The sequence below is a fragment of the Ovis canadensis genome, chromosome 6 (assembly GCF_042477335.2).
Source record: "Ovis canadensis isolate MfBH-ARS-UI-01 breed Bighorn chromosome 6, ARS-UI_OviCan_v2, whole genome shotgun sequence".
NCBI classification, from domain to species: domain Eukaryota; kingdom Metazoa; phylum Chordata; class Mammalia; order Artiodactyla; family Bovidae; genus Ovis; species Ovis canadensis.
In genome coordinates, this window is record NC_091250.1 from 30,901,742 (window position 1) to 30,923,449 (window position 21,708).

The 21,708-nt window shown below is 39.9% G+C and overlaps 1 protein-coding gene and 1 long non-coding RNA gene across 5 annotated transcripts in view; one reads left to right on the top strand and one right to left on the bottom strand.

Annotated features, from left to right (window-relative positions):
* The window catches only part of LOC138442319 (uncharacterized), a 123,665-nt gene that overhangs the window by 13,709 nt on the left and 88,248 nt on the right, over positions 1 to 21,708 (top strand). For all 4 annotated transcript variants that reach the window (XR_011257640.1, XR_011257643.1, XR_011257641.1 and 1 more), the window contains one exon: positions 2,077 to 2,159. This is a non-coding gene — a long non-coding RNA (uncharacterized lncRNA). The remainder of the gene's footprint in view (positions 1 to 2,076; positions 2,160 to 21,708) is intronic.
* ENPEP (glutamyl aminopeptidase) overlaps positions 17,718 to 21,708 on the bottom strand; it is an 80,703-nt gene continuing 76,712 nt past the window's right edge. The window contains exons 19-20 of the mRNA XM_069593524.1: positions 19,544 to 19,622; positions 17,718 to 18,517 (exon numbers count right to left, since the gene is read on the bottom strand). Of these exons, the coding sequence (XP_069449625.1) occupies positions 18,371 to 18,517; positions 19,544 to 19,622 (226 nt within the window). The 3' untranslated portion in view covers positions 17,718 to 18,370. The remainder of the gene's footprint in view (positions 18,518 to 19,543; positions 19,623 to 21,708) is intronic.

The window sequence follows — 21,708 nt, forward strand, 5'->3', positions numbered from 1 at the left end:
GTTGGTCTCGAGTTTCAGTACATCAACCATTTATGTGCCCTCTTCCTCCTAGCTGAGTTCTCAGCCAACTGAGAGACAAATAGGGAGTTGATATAGATAAAGGCTAGGTTGGAGGACGTAGTTTGTGGGCAGCAAAAATGACAAACACAGACAGTTAGGTAGACTCCCTACTCTGCCACAACTACCCGGGCAACTGCCTGTCCATTTTCCCTACTCCCCCTCCCCACACGGGGAGCCTTTATTGCTGAGTTTGCTTTATTTCTGAAAACATGTCAGAACATATACTCTCTGGACAGGTAGATTCCTAGAAGAGGAAAGAAGTGTGAATTGACCCAAATATGCCCAGGACATGAGGGGGAGAAGTGAATCAAGGGACAAAGAAGGGTCCTGCTCTGAAATATGTGGGATGGAGTACAGGGGCAGAGGAGGAATCAGGACTTTCGCTCCACTGGAAGGTACACTGAAGGACACATTAGGTGTGGAAATACATTCATTCCTAACATTTTCTGCTGCTGCTTATTCACTTCAGTCATGTCTGACTCTGTGTGAGCCTATGGACTGCAGCCACCAGGCTCCTCTGTCCATGGGATTTTCCAGGCAAGAATACTGAAGTGGATTGCCATTTCCTTCTCCGTCCTAACATCTGGGGAGAAAGAAAAGAGATTTTTTTTCGAGAGAAGTTTCCCAGGAACTCAGCACTTGCACCAATAGTCTGAAAAATTTCAAGAAAGAATATTTCTCTTCTACCCTCTCTGAAATAATCCAAAGATCACCCAAATTCCTGAGTTTGCTTTGTGGATAGCTGCACCCTTGAAGTATAAATTTCCTGTTGTCTATTGACAGCGTTCTTTACAACATCAGACTTTACTACCATCACCAGTCACATCTGCAACTGGGTGTTATTTTTGCTTTGGTCCCATCTCTTCATTCTTTCTGGAGTCGTTTCTCCATTGTTCTCCACTAGTATATTGGGCACCTACTGACCGGGGGAGTTCCTCTTTCAGTGTCCTATTTTTTGCCTTTTCATACTGTTCATAGGTTTCTCAAGGCAAGAATGCTGAAGTGGTTTGCCATTCCCTTCTCCAGTGGACCATGTTTGTCAGAACTCTCCACCATTATCCATCCGTCTTAGGTGGCTCTACGCAGCATTGAGTTAGATAAGGCTGTGGTCCATGTGATCAGTTTGATTAGTTTTCTGTGATAGTGGTTTTCATTGTGTCTGCTCTCTAATGGATAAGGATAATTGGCTTATCTTTCTGATGGGAGAGCACCAAAGAATTGATGCTTTTTAACTGTGGTGTTGATGAAGACTATTGAGAGTCCCTTGGACTGCAAGGAGATCCAACCAGTTCATTCTAAAGGAAATCAGTCCCGAATATTCATTAGAAGGACTGATGTTGAAGCTGAAACTCCAATACGTTGGCCTCCTGATGTGACAAACTGACTCATTGGAAAGACCCTGATGCTGGGAAAGATTGAAGGCAGGAGGAGAAGGGGACAACAGAGGATGAGCTGGTTGGATGGCATCAGCAACTTGATGGACATGAGTTTGAGTAAGCTCCAGGAGTTGGTGATGGACATGGAAGCCTGGTGTGCTGCAGTCCATGGGGTTGCAAAGAGTCAGACATGACTAAGAGACTGAACTGAACTGATGGGAAACACTGACTGAAGGGGAAACTGGGTCATGTTCTGATGGGCGGGGCCATTCTCAGTAAATCTTTAATCCCATTTTCTATTGTTTGACCTCAGGCCAAAACTATGGTGGAGGTAATGAAGATAATGGCGACCTTCTACAAAAGGTCCCAGGCATGCACTGGAATGTTAGGTTCATGAATCAAGGTAAATTGGAAGTGGTCAAACAGGAGATGGCAAGAGTGACCATCAACATTTTAAGAATCAGTGAACTAAAATGGACTGGAATGGGTGAATTTAACTCAGATGACTGTTAGATTTACTACTGTGGGCAAGAATCCCTTAGAAGGAATGGAATAGCCATCATAATCAGCAAAAGAGTCTGAAATGCATTACTGGGATGCATTCTCAAAAATGACAGAAAAATCTTTGTTCGTTTTCAAGGCAAACCATTGAATATCACGGTAATCTAAGTCAGTGCCCCAACCAGTAACGCTGAAGAAGCTGAAGCTGAACGGTTCTGCCAGGTGAGTGTATGCTCCTCGGTTCCGTCTCGTCACAACAAAGATTTGGGGTGATAGACATTAAAGCCCTCAGCACGTCACAGCTCTCAGGTCTTGGACAAACCGTGTTATAGCTCTTAGACAAATCAGTGTTACAGCTCTATTTTATTTAGAAGATAGCAGGAGAATCCATCCTCGAAGCGTGCTGCTAAGTTGCTTCAGTCGTGTCCGACTCTGTGCAACCCCATAGACGGCAGCCCACCAGGCTCCCCTGTCCCTGGGATTCTCCAGGGTAGAACACTAGAGTGGGTTGCCATTTCCTTCTCCAATGCATGGAAGTGAAAAGTAAAGTGAAGTTGCTCAGTCGTGTCCGACCCTCAGTGACCCAATGGACTGCAGCCTTCCAGGCTCCTCCGTCCATGGGATTTTCCAGGCAAGAGTCCTGGAGTGGGGTGCCATTGCCTTCTCCGCCTTGAAGCGTGAGGGCATGCCAACACAGAGATGTGAAGAGAAGAGAGTGGAGAAGTGCGCCAGTGCACAGGAGAGAGAGAGCCCCTTGGCTCCTCTTTTCATATGTTTTTCCCTCCCCCTGGGCCTGCCCTATGTAAATTGGGCTAGCCAGGAGTACTGTTTATTCTACCTTAAGTCCTCACTCCAGTCCTCAGACCTTCCTCAGACCTTCCTTTGTTCTATTTTCATGGGCTTTCCCTTCCTTGTCTTTTAGCCACCACCATTTTGGACTCCTGTTTCCTATTCTAAAGTTATGAGCAACCTAGATAGCATATTCAAAAGCAGAGACATTACTTTGCCAACTAAGGTCCGTCTAGTCAAGGCTATGGTTTTTCCTGTGGTCATGTATGGATGTGAGAGTTGGACTATGAAGAAGGCTGAGCACCAAAGAATTGATGCTTTTGAACTGTGGTGTTGGAGAAGACTCTTGAGAGTCCCTTGGACTGCAAGGAGATCCAACCAGTCCATTCTGAAGGAGATCAGCCCTGGGATTTCTTTGGAGGGAATGATGCTGAAGCTGAAACTCCAGAACTTTGGCCACCTCATGTGAAGAGTTGACTCATTGGAAAAGACTTTGATGCTGGGAGGGATTGGGGGCAGGAGAAGAAGGGGACGACCGAGGATGAGATGGCTGGATGGCATCACTAACTCGATGGATGTGAGTCTGAGTGAACTCCGGGAGTTGGTGATGGCTAGGGAGGCCTGGCGTGCTGCAATTCATGGGGTCGCAAAGAGTTGGACACGACTGAGCGACTGAACTGAACTGAACTGAACAGTTCTATGAAGACGTGCAAGACCTTCTAGAACTAACACACCCAAAAGATGCCCTTTTCAATAGAGGGGACTGAAATGCAAGAGTGGGAAGTCAAGAGATACCTGGAGTACTAGGCAGATTTGGCCTTGAAGTACAAAATGAAGCAGGGCACAGGCTAACAGAGTTTTGCCAACAGAACACACTGGTCATAGTAAACACCCTCTTCCAACAACACAAGAGAAGACTCTACACATGGACATCACCAGATGGTCAATACCAAAATCAGACTGATTATATTCTTTGTAGCCAAAGATGGAGAAGCTCTATATAGTCAGCAAAAACAAGACTGGGAGCTGATTCTGGCTCAGATCATGAATTCCTTATTGCCAAATTCAGACTTAAATTGAAGAAAGTAGGGAAAACCACTAGACCATTCATGTCTGACCTAAATCAAATCCCTTATGATTATACAGTGGAAGTGACAAACGGATTCAAGGGATTAGATCTGATAGACAGAGTGCCTGAAGAACTATGGACAGAGGTTCCTGACATTGTACAGGAGGCAGGGATCCAGACCATTCCAAGAAAAAATGCAAAAAGGCAAAATGGTTGTCTGAGGAGTCCTTACAAACAGCTGAGAAAAGAAGAGAAGTGAAAGGCAAAACAGAAAAGGAGAGATATACCCATTTGAATGCAGAGTTCCAAAGAATGGCAAGGAGAGATAAGAAGCCTTCCTCAGTGATCAGTGCCAAGAAATAGAGGAAAACAATAGAATGGGAAAGACTAGAGATCTCTTCAAGAAAATTGGAGATACCAAGGAAACATTTCATGCAAAGATGGGCACAATAAAGGACAGAAATGGTATGGACCTAACAAAAGCAGAAGATATTAAGAAGAGGTGGCAAGAATACACAGAAGTGAAGTGAAGTCGCTCAGTCGTGTTCGACTCTTTGCGACCCCATGCACTGTAGCCTACAAGGCTCCTCTGTCCATGGAATTTTCCAAGCAAGAGTACTGGAGTGGATTGCCGTTTCCTTCTCCAGGGGGTCTTTGCGACCCAGGGATTGAACCTGGGTCTCCCACATTGCATGCAAATGCTTTACCATCTGAGCCACCAGGGAAGCCAGAAGAACTATATAGAAAAGATCTTCATCACCTGGATAACCATGATGGTGTTATCACTCACCTTGAGCCAGACATCCTGGAATGCAAAGTCAAGTGGGCCTTAGGAAGCATCACTCGGAACAAAGCTAGTGGAGGTGATAGGATTCCAGTTGAGCTATTTCAAATCCTAAAAGATGATGCTGTGAAAGTGCTTCACTCAGTATGCCAGCAAATTTGGAAAACTAAGCAGTGGCTACAGGACTGGAAAAGTTCAGTTTTCGTTCTACTCCCAAAGAAGGGCAATGCCAAAGAATGTTCAAACTACGGCACAATTGCACTTATCTCACATGCTAGCAAAGTAATGCTCAAAGTTCTCCAAGCCAGGCTTCAACAGTACGTGAACCAAGAACTTCTACATGATCAAGCTGGATTTAAAAAAGGCAGAGGAGCCACAGATCATATTGCCAACATCTGCTGGATCATCAAAAAAGCAAGAGAATTTGAGAAAAACATCTACTTCTGCTTTGCTGACAATGCCAAGCCTTTGACTGTGAGGATCACAACAAACTGTGGAAAATTCTTAGAGATATGGGAATACAAGAACACCTTATCTGGCTCCTGAGAAATCTATATGCAGGCCAAGAAACAACAGTTAGAACTGGACATGGAACAACAGACTGGTTCCAAATTGGGAAAGGAATACATCAAGGTTGTATATTGTCACCCTGGTCATTTAAATTATATGCAGAGTACATCATGCCAAATGCTAGGCTGGATGAAGCACAAGCTGGAGTCAAGCTTGCCAGCAGAAATATCAATAACCTCAGATCTGTAGATGACATCACCCTTTTGGCAGAAAGTGAGGAGGAACTAAAGAGCCTCTTGATGAAAGTGAAAGAGGAGAATGAAAAAGTTGGCTTAAAACTCAACATTCAAAAAACGAAGATCATAGCATCCGGTCCCATCACTTCATGGCAAATAGATGGGGAAACAATGGAAATAGTGAGAGACTTTAATTTTGGGGGCTCTAAAATCACTGCAGATGGCAACTGCAGCCATGAAATTAAAAGATGCCTGCTCCTTGGAAGAAAAGCTATGACCAACCTATTAAAAAGCAGAGACATTACTTTGCCAACAAAGGTCTGTCTATTCAAAGCTATGGTTTTTCCAGTAGTCATGCATGGATGTGAGAGTTGGACTGTGAAGAAAGCTGAGCCCTGAAGAATTGATGCTTTTGAACTATGGTGTTGGAGAACACTCTCCAAAGTCCTTTGGACTGCAAGCAGATCAAACCAGTCCATCCTAAAGGAAATCAGTCCTGAATATTCATGGGAGGACTGATGCTGAAGCTGAAGCTCCAATATTTGGCCACCTGATACAAAGAACTGACTCACTGGAAAAGACTCTGATGCTGGAAAGATTGAAGGTGGGAGGAGAAGGGGATGACAGAGGCTGAGGTGGTTGGATGTCATCATCGACTCAATGGATATGAATTTGAGTAAGCTCCAGGAGTTGGTGATGGTCAGGGAAACCTGGCATGCTGTAGTCCATGGGATCACAGAGTCCGACACAACTGAGCGACTGAACTGAACTGATTGACAGTGTATGGATGAAAAAGACTGGTAATAATACACAGCTAAAACTATGGCTATATCTGTAAGTTGTATATGAAATCAAATGCCCACATTGGATCTTGTATGCTGCTGCTGCTGCTGCTAAGTCACTTCAGTTGTGTCCAACTCTGTGCAACCCCATAGATGGCAGCCCGCCAGGCTCCACCGTCCCTGGGATTCTCCAGGCAAGAACACTGGAGTGGGTTGCCATTTCCTTCTCCAATGCATGAAAGTGAAAAGTGAAAGTGAAGTCGCTCAGTTGTGTCTGACTCTTCGCGACCCCATGGACCACAGCGTACCAGGCTCCTCCATCCATGGGATTCTCCAGGCAAGAGTACTGGAATGAGTTGCCACTGCCTTCTCCAGATCTTGTATACTTAAACCTTATTCCCTATTGTTTTAAAATAAAGACTCTCCTTTCCCAATATCAACAAGATACATGAAAATAAAAACATCCACATGAGAAAATCTAAGCATGACAGGTAGAACCAGAATTTAGGATAGATTCTGAGGCAGTGTTACGTGCAAGTGAATTTGGTGAATGAATTTAGAAGATTACATCTCAGTGATCTCTAGGATACTGTTCAGCTGTTGTTCCATTGCTAAGACTCTTTGACGCCCCATGAACTGCAGCACGCCAGGCTTCCCTCTCCTTCACTATCTCTCAGAGTCTACTCAAACTCACGTCCATTAAGTTGATGATGCTATCCGACCACCTCCTCCCCTGTCATCCGCTTCTCCTCCTGCCTTCAATCTTTCCCAGCATCAGGGTCTTTTTCAATGAGTTGGCTCTTCACATCATGTGGCCAAAGTATTGGAGCTTCAGCATCAGTTCTTCTAAGGAATATTCAGGGTTGATTTCCTTTTGGATTGATTGGTTTGATCGCCTTGCTCTCTAAGGGACTCTCAAGAGTCTTCTCCAACACTGCAGTTCAAAAGCATCAGTTCTTCAGTGCTCACCCTCTTTACTGTCCAGCTTTCACATCCATACATGACCTCTGGAAAAACCATAGCTTTGACTCTCTGGATCTTTGTTGACAAAGTGATGTCTCTACTTTTTAACATTCTGTCTAGGTTTGTCATAGCTTTTCTTCCAAGGAGCAGGTGTCTTTTAATTTCATTGATGGAGTCGCCATCCACTGACTTCTCTGAATGTTGTAGATCCTGTGTTTCTCTGTGCTATTCTCAAGTTATGACTGCACATTTCATCTAAATGTTTAAGCTAAACTTTGATAATTTATGCACTGCTAAGTCACTTCAGTCCTGTCCGACCCTGTGCGACCCCATAGATGGCAGCCCACCAGGCTCCCCCATCCCTGGGATTCTCCAGGCAAGAACACTGGAGTGGGTTGCCATTTCCCTCTCCAATGCATGAAAGTGAAAAGTGAAAGTGAAGTCGCTCAGTCGTGTCCAACTCTTCGAGACCACAAGGACTGCAGCCTACAAGGCTCCTCCACCCATGGGATTTTCCAGGCAAGAGTACTGGAGTGGGTTGCCATTGCCTTCTCCGAATTTATGCACAGTCATTGACTAATCTTTGCTGGATCCAGAGTATAGTTTATCACTTTATATTTAAAATAATTTAAAAAAAGCACAGCCTTTACTTACCCCAAATTATGCATGTGTTAGTTTACCTGGAATTTTGTCTAAATTTTTTTTATAGCTTCCTTCTTGATAAAATTCAAATTTAGACTTTTCTGAAAAATCAGATCATTGAATCTCCTTATCGTCATGTTGTGGATAAATCTTTAGGAATAGTATATATTTATTTGATCATTTATTGGTTCTTATACCCAGACTTTAAATTTCTTGGATAGGAATCATTTACATCACTCAGGGATAAGCATTGTCATAAATTTGACACGCTGCTGCTGCTGCTGCTGCTGCTGCTGCTAAGTCGCTTCAGTCGCGTCCGACTCTGTGCGACCCCATAGACGACAACCCACCAGGCTCCCCTGTCCCTGGGATTATCCAGGCAAGAACACTGGAGTGGGTTGCCATTTCCTTCTCCAGTGCATGAAAGTGAAAAGTGAAAGTGAAGTCGCTCAGTCGTGACCGACTCTTCTCGGCCACATGGACTGCAGCCTACAAGGCTCCTCCGCCCATGGGATTTTCCAGGCAAGAGTACTGGAGTGGGGTGCCATTGCCTTCTCCAAAATTTGACATAGATCCTTCAAATTAAAATACATCTTCAATTTATCTTGAAGTGTTGATTGCAAAGCTATATTAATTAAAGTTATAGATTTTATGATTCTTTATCAAAGGTTTTTTTTTTTTCCCCCTCTATGGAAAGATGGCTGAGGAGGGATCTTAGCATTTCTTTCTTTACATCTTTTATAGGCTAAAACAATTGGAGCCATGTTCTACATCCTGTAATTTTGGTGCCTTAATAGTTAGCCTGTATGTTAGCTAGTTGCAAAATTATTGATCTGGGGAAATCTTACCTTTGTTCTACATTTGAAGTGTAAGTGTATTCAGACAGCTGCATCTCAACTTCATAAGAATATGTCAACATTTCCCTCAGTTCATTTGACTGTTAAAGTAGCAAGAGAGAAAATCTGCACTCCAGCTCACTACTATTTTGATAAAACCTCAAAACTCAGTTGAAAGTAGTATTTTCGAGAGGTTATCTGAAGCGTATATAGTCCATTTCATTTGTCTAGAAGTCTTAAAGTTTAACTTTGAATTAAGTCATATCAGTTAGCTGTATATTTGGACACTATTATCTTGGCTTCTTGTAGAATTGTTTTGAGAATTGATTTTTGAATTTAGCAAGTCCTGACCTCAACAGGCAGTTTATGAGGAATAGTGGGGATGAAAGCCCAATTAGAATGGGCTCAAGGAAGAAATTTTAGATGAGCCTAGACAACTCTGTTTTGTTTTGTTTTTGTCTTTTACTCTGATAAAATCTTAAACATAAATGAATATCTCCTAAGTATTTATCTAAAAGGGATCCCTAATAGTGGAATTACTAGGTCTGATGGCATACACATTTAAAACCTGATAGTTTCTGCTAAATTCTTCTCTAAACAAGCATGGATAACTCTTAAGAGAAGTTTCAGTGAGAAGAGGGAGAGATCACTAAGAGACTGGGGGGCTAGTATATTTTAATTTGGGGGGAAATAATAGCATGGTTCTCTGCTGATGCAAAGAATGTAGTAGATAAGGAAACACTGATGGTGTAAGAGAGAGAACACAGACTTATTTACTAGTACAGTGCTTTGAGAAGTTGAACAAAGATGAGACCTAATACATTGGCCTTACCTAGGAGTTTAGCCATAATGGAAGAGAAGGTAGAGCATGTGGGAGTGAATGCTGGTATCTTATTCTAGTGTAAGGGAGCATCATAATTTATTTAACAATCTTAGAAACTGCCATAGGTTCTTCACTTTCAGAGCTCTGCAGTGAAAATCCTTTCATCCTTGTATACCATGCAAGTATTTTTATACAGCATCTAAAGGATAAACCTCTAGAAACTGTATTGCTGGCTCAAAGGAAAAGCATATTTAAAATTATAAAATGTTACCAAATTCACATTTAAAACACTGTTCCAGTCCACGCTGCTACCAGCAGTGGTGAGAGGTCTATTTCCGAACCATCCCCTCATCAACAGTGAATTTTCAGTCTCTTTAGTTTTGGTTGATCTAGTAGGTAAAAAATATAAGTTTTGATTTTGTATATTTGGAGATATTCCTTCTCTTTTTTTCAATTTCTGGGTGACTTAAAAATGTGTTATTGAGACATATACATACCATTACATTCACCCTACAGTTACGATTTTCAAGGTTCATATGTGTTATGTATTAGAATCATTCCTCTTCTGTAATATTTCATTACAGATATATACCATCTTTTTAAAATTCATTCATAATTTGATTTGTTTTGATTATTATGAATAATGTTACTACAAACATTTGCATACAACTTTTTGTGTAGATATTTGTTTTCATTTTTCTTGGATATATATCTTGAAGTCAAATTGCTGGGTTTATAGTAACTCTGTGTCTAATATTTTGAAGAACTACCAAACTGTTTTCCAAAGCAGCTGCAGCATTTTAAATTCCTACTAGCAATGTATGAAGGTTCCAATTTCTCCATATCCTTGCCAACAGTTGTTATTGTCTGTCTTTTTTTATTATTGCCATCCTAGTGGGTGTGAGGTGGTATCTCACTGTGGTTTTAATTTGCATTTCACTAGTGGTTTATAATGTTGAGCATGTTTTCATGTGCTTATTGGATATATCTCTATCTTTAGAGAAATAGTTATGCAAATCTTTTGCCCATTTTTAATTGGGTCATCTTTTTATTGTGGAGTTGTAAGAGTTCTTTATATAGTCTGCATTTTTTGGTTTGTTCATTAGCTAAATTGTGTTCGCCTCTTTGAGGCCTCATGAACTACAGCATGCCAGGCTTCCCTGTCCTTCACTAGCTCCCAGAGGTTGCTCAAACTCATGTCCATTGAGTTGGTGATGCCATTCAACCATCTTATCCTCTGTTGTCCCCTTCCTCTCTTGCCCTCAATCTTTCTCAGCATCAGGGTCTTTTCCAATGAGTCAGCTCTTGGCATCAGGTGGCCAAATTATTGGAGCATCAGTATCAGCATCAGTCGTTCCAGTGAATATTCAGGGTGATTTCCTTTAGGATTGACTGGTTTGAGCGCCTTGCTGTCCGAGGGACAGCAAGTCTTCTCTAGCACCACAATGCAAAAGGATCAATTCTTCAGTGCTCAGCCCTTTTTATGGTCCAACTCTCATATCCGTACATGACTACTGGAAAAACCACAGCTTCAAGTATATGGACCTTTGTTGGCAAAGTGATGTCTCTGCTTTTTAATATGCTGTTTAGGTTTGTCCTAGCTTTTCTTCAAAGGAGCAAGTGTCTTTTCGTTTCATGGCTGCAATCACTAGTGCACAGTGATTTTGGAGCCCAAGAAAATAAAATCTGTCACTATTTCCATTGTTTCCCCATCTATTTGCCACGAAGTGATGGGACTGGATGCCATGATCTTAGCTTTTTGAATGTTGAATTTTAACCCAGCTTTTTCACTCTCCTCTTTCACCATCATGAGGCTATTTAGCTACTCTTTCTGCCATAAGGGTGGTGTCATCTGCATATCTGAGGTCATTGATATTTCTCCTGGCAATTTTGATTCCAGCTTGTGAGCATCCAGCCTGGCATTTCTTGTTATGTACTCTACATGGAAGTAAAATAAACAATGTGACAATATACAGCTTTGATGTACTCCTTTCCCAATTTTAAACCAGTCCATTGTTCTGTGTCTGGTTGTCACTATTGCTTCTTGCCCTGCATATAGATTTCTGGGGACAGGTAAGTGGATCTGAAATTCCCATCTCTAAAAATTTTCCAGAGTTTGTTGTGATCTACACATTCAAAGGCTTTAGTGTAGTCAATAAAACAGTAGGGTTTTTTTTTTTTTAATTCCCTTGTTTTTTCTGTGATCCAGCAGATATTGGCAATTTGATCTCTGGTTCCTCTGCCTTTTCTAAATCCAGCTTGGATATCTGGAATATCTCAGTTCATGCTACAGCATAGCTTGAAGGATTTTGAGCATAATCTTGCTAGCATATGAAATGAGTATAATTGAATAGTAATTTGAACATTCTTTGGCATTGCCTTTCTTTGGGATTGGAATGAAAACTGCCCTTTTCCAGTCCTGTGGCCACTGCTCAGTTTTCCAAATTTGTTGGTATATTGAGTGCAGCCCTTTAACAGCATCATCTTTTAGGATTTGAAATAGCTAGGTTGGAATTCCACCACCTCCGCTAGCTTTGTTCACAGTAACACTTCCTAAGGCCCACTTGACTTCACACTCCAGGATGTTTGGCTCTAAGTCAGTGACCACACCATCATGGTTATCCAGATCTTTAAGACCTTTTATGTGTAACTTTTGTGTGCATTCTTGCCACGTCTTAATCTCTTCTTCTTGTGTTAGGTCCTTGCTGTTTTGTCCTTTAGTGAGCCCATCTTTGCAAGAAATTGTTCCCTTGGTATCTCCAGTTTTCTTGAAGAGATCTCTAGTCTTTCCCATTCTATTTTATCCCTCTATTTCTTTGCATTGTTCACTTAAGAAGGCTTTCTTATCTCTCCTTGCTATTCTCTGGAACTCTGCCTTCAGTTGGATATCTTTCCCTTACTCCTTTGCCTTTTGCTTCTCTTTTTTCAGCTATTTTTAAGGCTTCCTCAGATAACCACTTTGACTTCTTGCATTTCTTTTTCTTGGGGATGGTTTTGGTCACCACCTCCTATATAATTTACGAACCTCTATCCATAATTCTTCAGGCACTCTGCCTACCAGCTGTAATCCCTTGAATCTAATCATCTCCACTGTAAAATCATAATGGATTTGATTTAGGTCATACCTGAATGGTCTAGTGGTTTTCTCTAATTTCTTCAATATAAACCTGAATTTTGCAATAAGGAGCTGATGGTATGAGCCACAGTCAACTCTCGGTCTTGTTTTTGCTGACTGTATAGAGGTTCTCTATTTTCAGCTGCAAAGAATATAATCAGTCTAACTTCAGTGTAAACTTCAGTGATGTCCATGGGTAGAGTCATCTCTTGTGTTGTTTGAAGAGGGAGTTTGCTGTGACCAGTATGTTCTTTTGGCAAAACTTGTTAGCCTTTGCCCTTTTCCATTTTGTACTCCAAGGCCAAACTTGCCTTTTACTCCAGGTATCTCTTGACTTCCTACTTTTGCATTCCAGTCCCCTGTGATGAAAAGGACATCTTTTTTTGGTGTTAGTTCTAGAATATGTTGTAGATTTTCAGAGAAACTGTTCAGCTTCAGCTTCTTTGGCATTAGTGGCTGGGACATAGATTACTGTGACTTCCCTTGGAAATGAACTGAGATCATTCTGTCATTTGGGAGATTGCACCTAAGTACTGCATTTCAGACTCTTTTGTTGACTCTGAGGGCTGCTCCATTTCTTCTAAGTGATTCTCACCCACAGTAGTAGATGTAATGGTCTTCTGAATTAAATTCACCCGTTCCCATCCATTTTAATTCACTGATTCCTAAAATGTTGATGTTCACTCTTGCCATCTGGTTGGCTATGTCCATTTACTTTGATTTCTGGACCTACCATTCCAGGTTCTTACGCAGTATTGTTCTTAATACCAGTCTCTAATTAGGATTTTTGATTTACAAATATTTTCTTTGGTACTATGATTTGTCTTATAACTCTCTTGATAGTATCGTTAGCAGCAATAAAGTTTTCAATTTTGATATAGACTAATTTACCTATTGTTTTCTTTTGTTGTTTATGCTTTTGGTATTATGCCTAAGAAATCATTGCCTAATCCAAGATCACAAAGATTTACTTGCATGTTTTTTATTTTGTTTTGTTCTTTTGTAGTTTTAGCTTTTAGGTTTATGATGTATTTTGAGTTAATTTTTGTGTTTGATGTAAGAAAGCATTCCAACTTCATTTTATTTGCATGTGGATATCCAGTTATCCTAGCACCATTTATTGACAAGACTTTTCCACATTATTATTGTTTTGTGAAGACTCAAGTGACCATATATGTAAATATTTCTTTCTGGACTCTCAATTCTATTCCATTGACCTATGTCTCTCCTTATGGCAGTATCATATTCTACTGATTATTGTAGTTGAGTAGTAAGTTTTAAATTTGAGATATATGAGTTCTACAACCTGTTCTTAGTTTGAATATTCTTTTGTTTATTGTGTGTTCATTTCAATATGAATTTTATGATCAGGTTTTCAGTTTCTGCAAAAAATCAAGGTGACGTTTTTAGGGATTATGTTGAATCTGTAGATTTGGGAAATATTGCCATTTTCACAATATTATGTCTTCCAATCTATGAACCTGAGATGTCCTTCCATGTATTTAGATCTTTAATTTTTTTAAACAATATTTCCTAGTTTTAAGTCTACAAGTCGGACTCCTGTTGTTAAATTTGTTGCTTAGTATTTTATCCTTTTAGATGGTCTTGGAATGTAACTAATTTTATTTTCTTATTTTTGATTGCTAGTGTATTGAATTGCAATTAATTTGTATCCTGCAACTTGGCTGAATTCGTTTAGTGGTAATCATCCGTGTGTGTATATGTGCATGTATTCTTTATGATATTCTATGTGCAAGATCATGCCATCAGATAATAAAGATCATTTTCTTTTTTCTCATTTGGATATCTTTTTAAAAATAATTTTTAAAATTTATTTATTTTTGGCTATGCTGGGTCTTCATTGCTGCACGGACTTTTCTTTAGTTGCAGCGAGCAGGAGCTACTCTCTAGCTGTGGTGAGCAGGCTTCTCATTGCCCTGGCTTCTCTTGTTAAGGAGCATGGGCTCTAGTGCTCACGGGCTTCAGTAGTTGTAGCTCCCAAGTTCTAGAGCACAGGCTCAATAGTTGTGGCCCTCTGGCCTAGTTGCTCCATGACACGTGAGATCTTCCTGAATCACGGATGGAACTCATGATTCCTGCAGTAACAGATGAATTCTTTACCACTGAGCCACCACAGAAGCTCTGGATGTCTTTTATTTCCTTTCCTTTCCTAATTTCCCTTGCAAGAGTTCCACTCCAGTGTTAAGTAAAGTTGTAAGCAAGCGCATCCTTGTCTTGTTACTGATCTTAAGGGCAAAGCATTCAGTCTTTCACCTGTATGTGTGATGTTAGCTGTTGGTGTTTCATAGATGCTGTTTTCAGGTTGAAGAAGTTCCCTTCTATTTCTAGCTTGTTGAATGTTTTATCATGGAAGGGTTCTGGATTTTTTTCAAATGTTTCTTCTGCACCATGGGAATGATCATGTGGTTTTTGTCCTTATTCCATCAATATAGTACATCACATTGATTGATTTTCATATGTCACAATGGGGTGAGATAATGGAATTCTCTTCAGGGATTTCTACTTTAATATGTGGTTGTGTATGTAGATTCTGGTGATAAAGTAAGTTCAAGTCATGGCTCATGCCAGACACTAACTTTTTGGCCTTGAGCAAGTTGTGTGACTTCTCTGTTTCTCCATCTGTAAAATGGGGATATTAACAGTACCTACTTCATGGGTTTTTGTAAAGTTCAAATATAGAAATTGATGTATGTGGAGTGCTTGTGTTTAGAACAGGGCTTGCTATTAGAAAGGAACTTGGTATTATTGTTACCATCACTATTAGTATTATTTAGCAGTTTTGGAAGTTTCATTGGTTATTCTACTCTTCTTCCTCTGTTCCCTGCTTATTCTCCCTTTGAGAATTACCATTCTAGATTTCTCTTCCCACCTTGTATTTATCTGTTTTTGGAATAACACTTTATCTACATGGAGGGTAAACTGTAAGAGTACCATTGCCTTCAACCTAGCTGTATGTCTCTGCTCCCCAGAACTTCCCTGCTTGCCACTTATATGTTCATAGTTTATTATATAAGCTCCTAGTTTACGCTTGTGTGGGTGCACAGCAGTGATCTGCACTATAGGAATAAACTGCCTGCTGCTGCTAAGTTGCTTCAGTTGTGTCCGACTCTGTGCGATCCCATAGATGGCAGCCCACCAGGCTCCCCCATCCTTGGGATTCTCCAGGCAAGAACACTGGAGTGGGTTGCCATTTCCTTCTCCAATGCATGAAAGTGAAAAGTGAAAGTGAAGTTGCTCAGTTGTGTCTGACTCAGCGACCCCATGGACTGCAGCCTACCAGGGTCCTCCGTCCATGGGATTTTCCAGGCAAGAGTACTGGAGTGGGGTGCCATTGCCTCCTCCGAATAAACTGTCTAGAAGGAGGCAATAATTATTACTGGTCCTGCTTCTTGCTACATGACTTTGCTGATCATTTCTTCCTGTTAATTCTTTAAAGTTGATGGTTTATTGTGGTTTAATTTTGGACACAACATACTAAAATCTTTTCCTGTAAAAATCATGACACAACCAAAAAAGCACAGTAGCAAACTCTTCTTGGCATAGATCTATCTATTGGTCATCAGCCTTTAAAAACCAGATACTGTTTGTGAAGGGCCTGATTGGCTAGTAGAGTTATAATGAAGTGTGCACAGTTCTTTTTCATATGGGGTAAATAGAACTAAACAATTCATTCTCAGTTTTAGTGCTTAGAGTGGAATGAAGCAGAATGACTTATAGGCAAGTTGGGAATCTGTTTCATGTACCATCTCCTTCAAATTCTTTTAAGAATTTATTGCATAAAGCAGAAGGATAAAACATCCCACTTCCTTATTTATCCGTTTGAAACAATACATAGACTTCAAGTGCTGGTTTTGATTGTGGTCAATTTGAAGTTAGGGTGTTAATCCCCATGAGGATAGCGGGATTTTTTTTTTTTTCCCCTGATGATTTATGATGTTAATGTGGTTTTCTTCTGAAGTAATTTAAAACAATATTTTAAAAGTTTTAGTCTGAAAATATCTTCTTTTTTAGTCTTCCCCCTCCTCCCCCTAGTCTACATTTGACTTTGACAGTTTAGCTATGTGGATTGAGAAGTAAAAATTAAGAGACAGCAATAGGAAAGTTTACAAAGTTTGAGAGCCCTTGATTAGGGAATGTTTTTTATGTAAAGTCAAAACTAGGGTTTTGATTGTTTCCGTGTGTTTCAATTATCATCAAACCAATCTTAAATTATACTTCTGAAGGTTCCAAATAAATTTAGATTTTCTAGATACAGTAGATTGGAACATACGAATTTACTATCTTTTCTGTCTGTTGGACTTGTGTTGTGGATCTGCTTGGCATCAAGTGTCATATTAAACATGTTCTTGCCCCCAGCTCCTACAAAATTGATGTCTTTAGTCAAATCACAAATATAAATTTCATCAGTGCTATCCTGTATGAATTGGTGACGGACAAGGAGGCCTGGAGTGCTCCTGTCCATGAGGTCTCAAGGAGCCGGACACGACTGAGCGACTGAAGTGAACTGAACTGATTCTGTATGGATTAGGATATAAGGGTTTACACATTAAAGTTATATCTAAGAAGATATATCCTCAGATATGCAGAGTCATGTTGGAAACATCCATGGGTTTCCTTATTTTCATACTTAAAGATTGCTAGGTAAGATCAAAGCTAAATTCTAATTCCACTTAGTTTTATGGAATGATCACCCTTCTCTGTTTCGTAATAAGTTTCCAATTATTTAGCCCTTTTCCTCTAAAATCCATGTAGAATTTAAACACTATCTTCGCCTTAATTTCCTAGCTTATTTGAAGGAACTTTGTGGGGAATGGAGCAAGATGGCAGAAAACTAAGCATGAAAAAGACTGGGTGCTTGAATCTTATTGCCTCCTGGTAAAGTATTTGCTAAAGCTGAAACTCCAGTACTTTGGCCACCTCATGCGAAGAGCTGACCCATTGGAAAAGACTCTGATGCTGGGAGGGATTGGGGGCAGGAGGAGAAGGGGACCACAGAGGATGAGATGGCTGGATGGCATCACTGACTTGATGGACGTGAGTCTGAGTGAACTCCGGGAGTTGGTGATGGACAGGGAGGCCTGGCAAGCTGTGATTCGTGGGGTCGCAAAGAGTCGGACACGACTGAGCGACTGAACTGAACTGAACTGAAAGTATTTGGGGAGTGCTGCAGTCATTATTATTCAAGAGTAAAGGAACACTGGAAAACAATGTAGTTTTTCAAGGTAATCATTCAGATTTATTTTTAAAAGGAGAGGAGAATTCTTTTGTTGATTTTATAACAAAGGTAAGAGTCAGGTGTTTCTTTGGCTAATTCATGCAATCCTTGAGTAAAATTTAAGCCCAGGTTACTTTGATAGGATTTAAAAGAGTAAAACATGTGAATACAATGATGTTAGATCTGTGTAATTCTGAATAATAAAATAAAGATTAAGATGGTAATACTGGTCCCTCAAGTACTGGTGTTTAAACTTTAAAAATCATTCAAGAGAGAAGATTAAGTGGTGTTTCTTTGGTACTAAAAATGTAAAGCTAAGACCAAATTCTTCTATTTTCACAGATTTAAGATACAAAGAATGATATTTAAAGACCTTAAAATGACTATTAAATTATCTTCAGTTTGTAAAGAATCTCCTACGAAGTATGCTTAGAAGAAATCCCTGAGTACATTAACTACTCTATTAATATCTTCCTTCATAAACAAAAAGGAACAATTTAAAAGCTTTGCAAGACATATAAACACAGTACTTAGTGAAAGCAGTATCTATATATAAAACTCCCTCCACAGTGCTTGTAAATTAGGCCACCAAATATTTAACAGGAGAAATAATAGAGTCACAAAATTAAAATATGATCTTTGGACACATTAACCATTCAAATCAAGAAACCAGTTTCTTATGGTGTCCCTGTTTTGTTTTAGCCACTCGATATTGTTTTTCACTGTTTCCAGTACTTGCTCCCTAGGTTTTTGTCCCGCTCCAGCTTCAGGATATCTTTCGAAAAAGCTCTTGATCTATAAAAGAGAAGGCAGTAATTAAGAAAGTCATTTTAAGCCCAGTTGTTCTTCAGGGATTTTATTGACATTCTGGATTTGTTTCCTTCTTCCCTGGAAATTCAGTATCACGGAACAACATTAAGATACATCTTCTGGTGCATCATTAGAGTGAGCCCACCTCTCAGACCGGTAGTCACTGCCCATGGCTTTGGACGCCTGGCAGCACGTCCCGCAGAAGAGGCCCTGCTGTACTGGGGAAGGAGAGCCGCGCAGTGGTGGCGGGCATGCTCTCTCTGCTTCTGCAGGTTCCTCAGTTTTCTGCACGTTCTCCCAAGGTGTTTCCTGGAAAACCTGTACTGTGGAGTGATGGCTTTGCTTTGTTCCAAGAGTCTGGCGTGTTTTATATACACTCAGTTCACCCATTGAGGGCTCATCAAAAAATCTCTATTAAATCTGGTTTGTTTTCCCTCTTCCTTCCAAAACCCTCTCTGAAACTTAACCATAGTAGTATATGCTATTTACAAAAATAAGAATTATTTTGTTTCACAGAAGGATTAAGAATTATTTTGTTTCACAGAAGGATGTAACCTTCCAAAATTCATACAATCTTTGTTTGGCTAACGTTAATGAACATCCCCTCACCCCTCTACGCCATAGGAATTGATGAAAGATTTGGGCTTAGTTTTGAAATTCCAAAACTCTGAGTTCTGAAAGGAATCAAATCTTGAGCAGCTTATCCTAGGATTACACTAACCTGGAAAGGGGAGATGGACTGCTCATGGCTTGCCAAACTGTATGGTCTCATGGACCAAGAGCCTAAGCCTCCTCAGGCCTCACCTTTCTCAACTTTTAAACTTTATTTCTTGGTTATTTGAAATTTTTTTAGTTTAGAAAAAAAAAATAAGATGTACATTTAATTATATATAATAATTATTACTTTTTCCTTGTCTTTCGGGACCTGAATAGAGAAAATATAATTTCTACTTGAAAAAAAAATTAATTCTGTTCCTTCCTTGACAAGTATAGTGGAATTTATCTTCCTACCTGCCAGAGTTGTAGTTCAGTGTTGAATGGCTCTGCTATAGTCACAATCCGGCCAAGGTTTCTGTTATTGAGTGTATACCTGAAGAGAAATTTAGGGGTGGAAAAGGCTACATAAGTGCTCAGAACTTTAAATCTTTGCTCTACATGCAGACATGTCCTTTTTATTTTGAGAGTTTTTTTAAAGTAATTGTCAAAGTACAGTAAGTATAAAACAGTAAGTAAACATATTTAATTTAAAATAATTCTATTCAGTAGAAATTCGCAGCAACTTCTGCACTTTTTTTTTTGTCGACAGATCCACTCCACTTTCCCAGAAATGGTAGGCTGGTTGTTACATTCCCCAAATCTAGTCTCCTTTTTCCTGCACACGTGAGAACCATAGTCAGATTACTTGTCTCAGCCTTCCTCCTAGCTAGGTGCAAACAGGTGATCCAGTTCTCATCAACGGAACATAAACAGAAGTGGTAGATGCAACTTCCACCTTCTTGTTAAGGAAGTAAAGGGAAATTGCTTGCCTTCTATCTTCTTTTTTTCCTTCCCCTTCTTCTAGATTTCAACTACACAGAATAAGGCCCTAGGCCTCATGGAGCACAACCACCCTAACAACTTGGAATGCTCACTTCAGGAGACCAAGCCAAATGAGAAATAATTACTTTTGTCCTTTAAGCTGCTGTGTTTCTGTGTCTCTGTTACAGCAGAATGGCTCTGTCACCTTTATCTTAACTAATAATCTATGTGTCTTCCTACAGATACAGAAATTTGAATATAGGCTATTTATTCTGCTTCCATAAAGCTTTATTGGCTACTTGCATATTTGGCATTATGATCTATATCAGCCTGCTAAGCAAAGACATTTGAAGCTAAGTGCAAAGATAGCACTTGAGCGATTATATTCTATTCCTATACCTTTTGCATTTTTCTCTCTTAAAAAGTAAAAATCACAAATTTCCTTACAAACCAAAATGCAAATAACAGTGACACAGGTAAAATTTCATCCCAGTTAATCACAGTGTAAAAAAAAACAGTCCCAAGAATTATCTGTAAACTTTGAATTTTTGGAATGTTGGGAAAGGATAAAGGAAATATATCAATGTATAAAGTATTAAACAGGAGGAGAAATTTTAAAAAGTATCACATAAATCAAGAAATCATGAAGATAAAAACTAATAGTTTGTCACATACACATTAAAAAATTTATGTGAAAGGAAGTCTGCCATAAAATTAAAAGTAAAAATGTATTGTTGTAAAAAGAGCAAATATTTTGGCTATCTAAAGAGCCCTTTCAGATTGGTGAAAGTCGCTTAGTCGTTGTCTGACTCTTTGTGACCCCATGGACTATACAGTCCATGGAATTCTCCAGGCCAGAATACTGGAGTGGGTAGCCTTTCCCTTCTCCAGGGGATCTTCCCAACCCAGGGATCGAACCCAGGTCTCCCTCATTGCAGGTGGATTCTTTAGCAACTGAGGCACAAGGGAAGCCCTTTCAGATTGGTAATAGGGAGAAATACGCCAACATGAAATTAGCAAAGGAATGAATCATCAGTTTGCAAAAGAAATATATAGAGAAAATGTACCCAATGGAAACAGATGAAATGTTCTAATGATTATCCACAATTTTGGTATACTAGGTCCAATGGTCACTCTTATCACAGACACCACTGAATTTAAATCCGTTATGTCTCTTGTCTTTATTTTCTTAGAAGTATAATGCAAACGATTTCCCTTTACGTAATATCATCAGTCATTATCCAAAATGTAAGACTCAGGCATGACACTGCACCTGTCATGTGTGTACCTTCTTGTCTCTGACTGGGTTGTCTAGAGTTACTCTCAAACCCTTCACGTAGCCCTTTGGAACTACCCCTTTACAGAGAATACTACTACTCATTTGGAGAATGTTTCTTTTCCTGTATCCTCCATAGCACCAGGTCAGAAAAGGAATTGGTGTGATCATGCTCCCCATTACAGTTTACAAACCATTATTCCTTCACTCTTTAAGACCCTCTGCTTCTTCAGGTTATTCCCCTTGATCTCATTTATGATACACTTTAGCATCTGACTCCTGGTTGTCTTTTCTATTCCAGGCCATGACTTCAAGGTCCACTTAGATGAAGATAAAACAGCTTAACTCCTTAGTTTCTTGACCTCCTCATTTCCAAAGATAT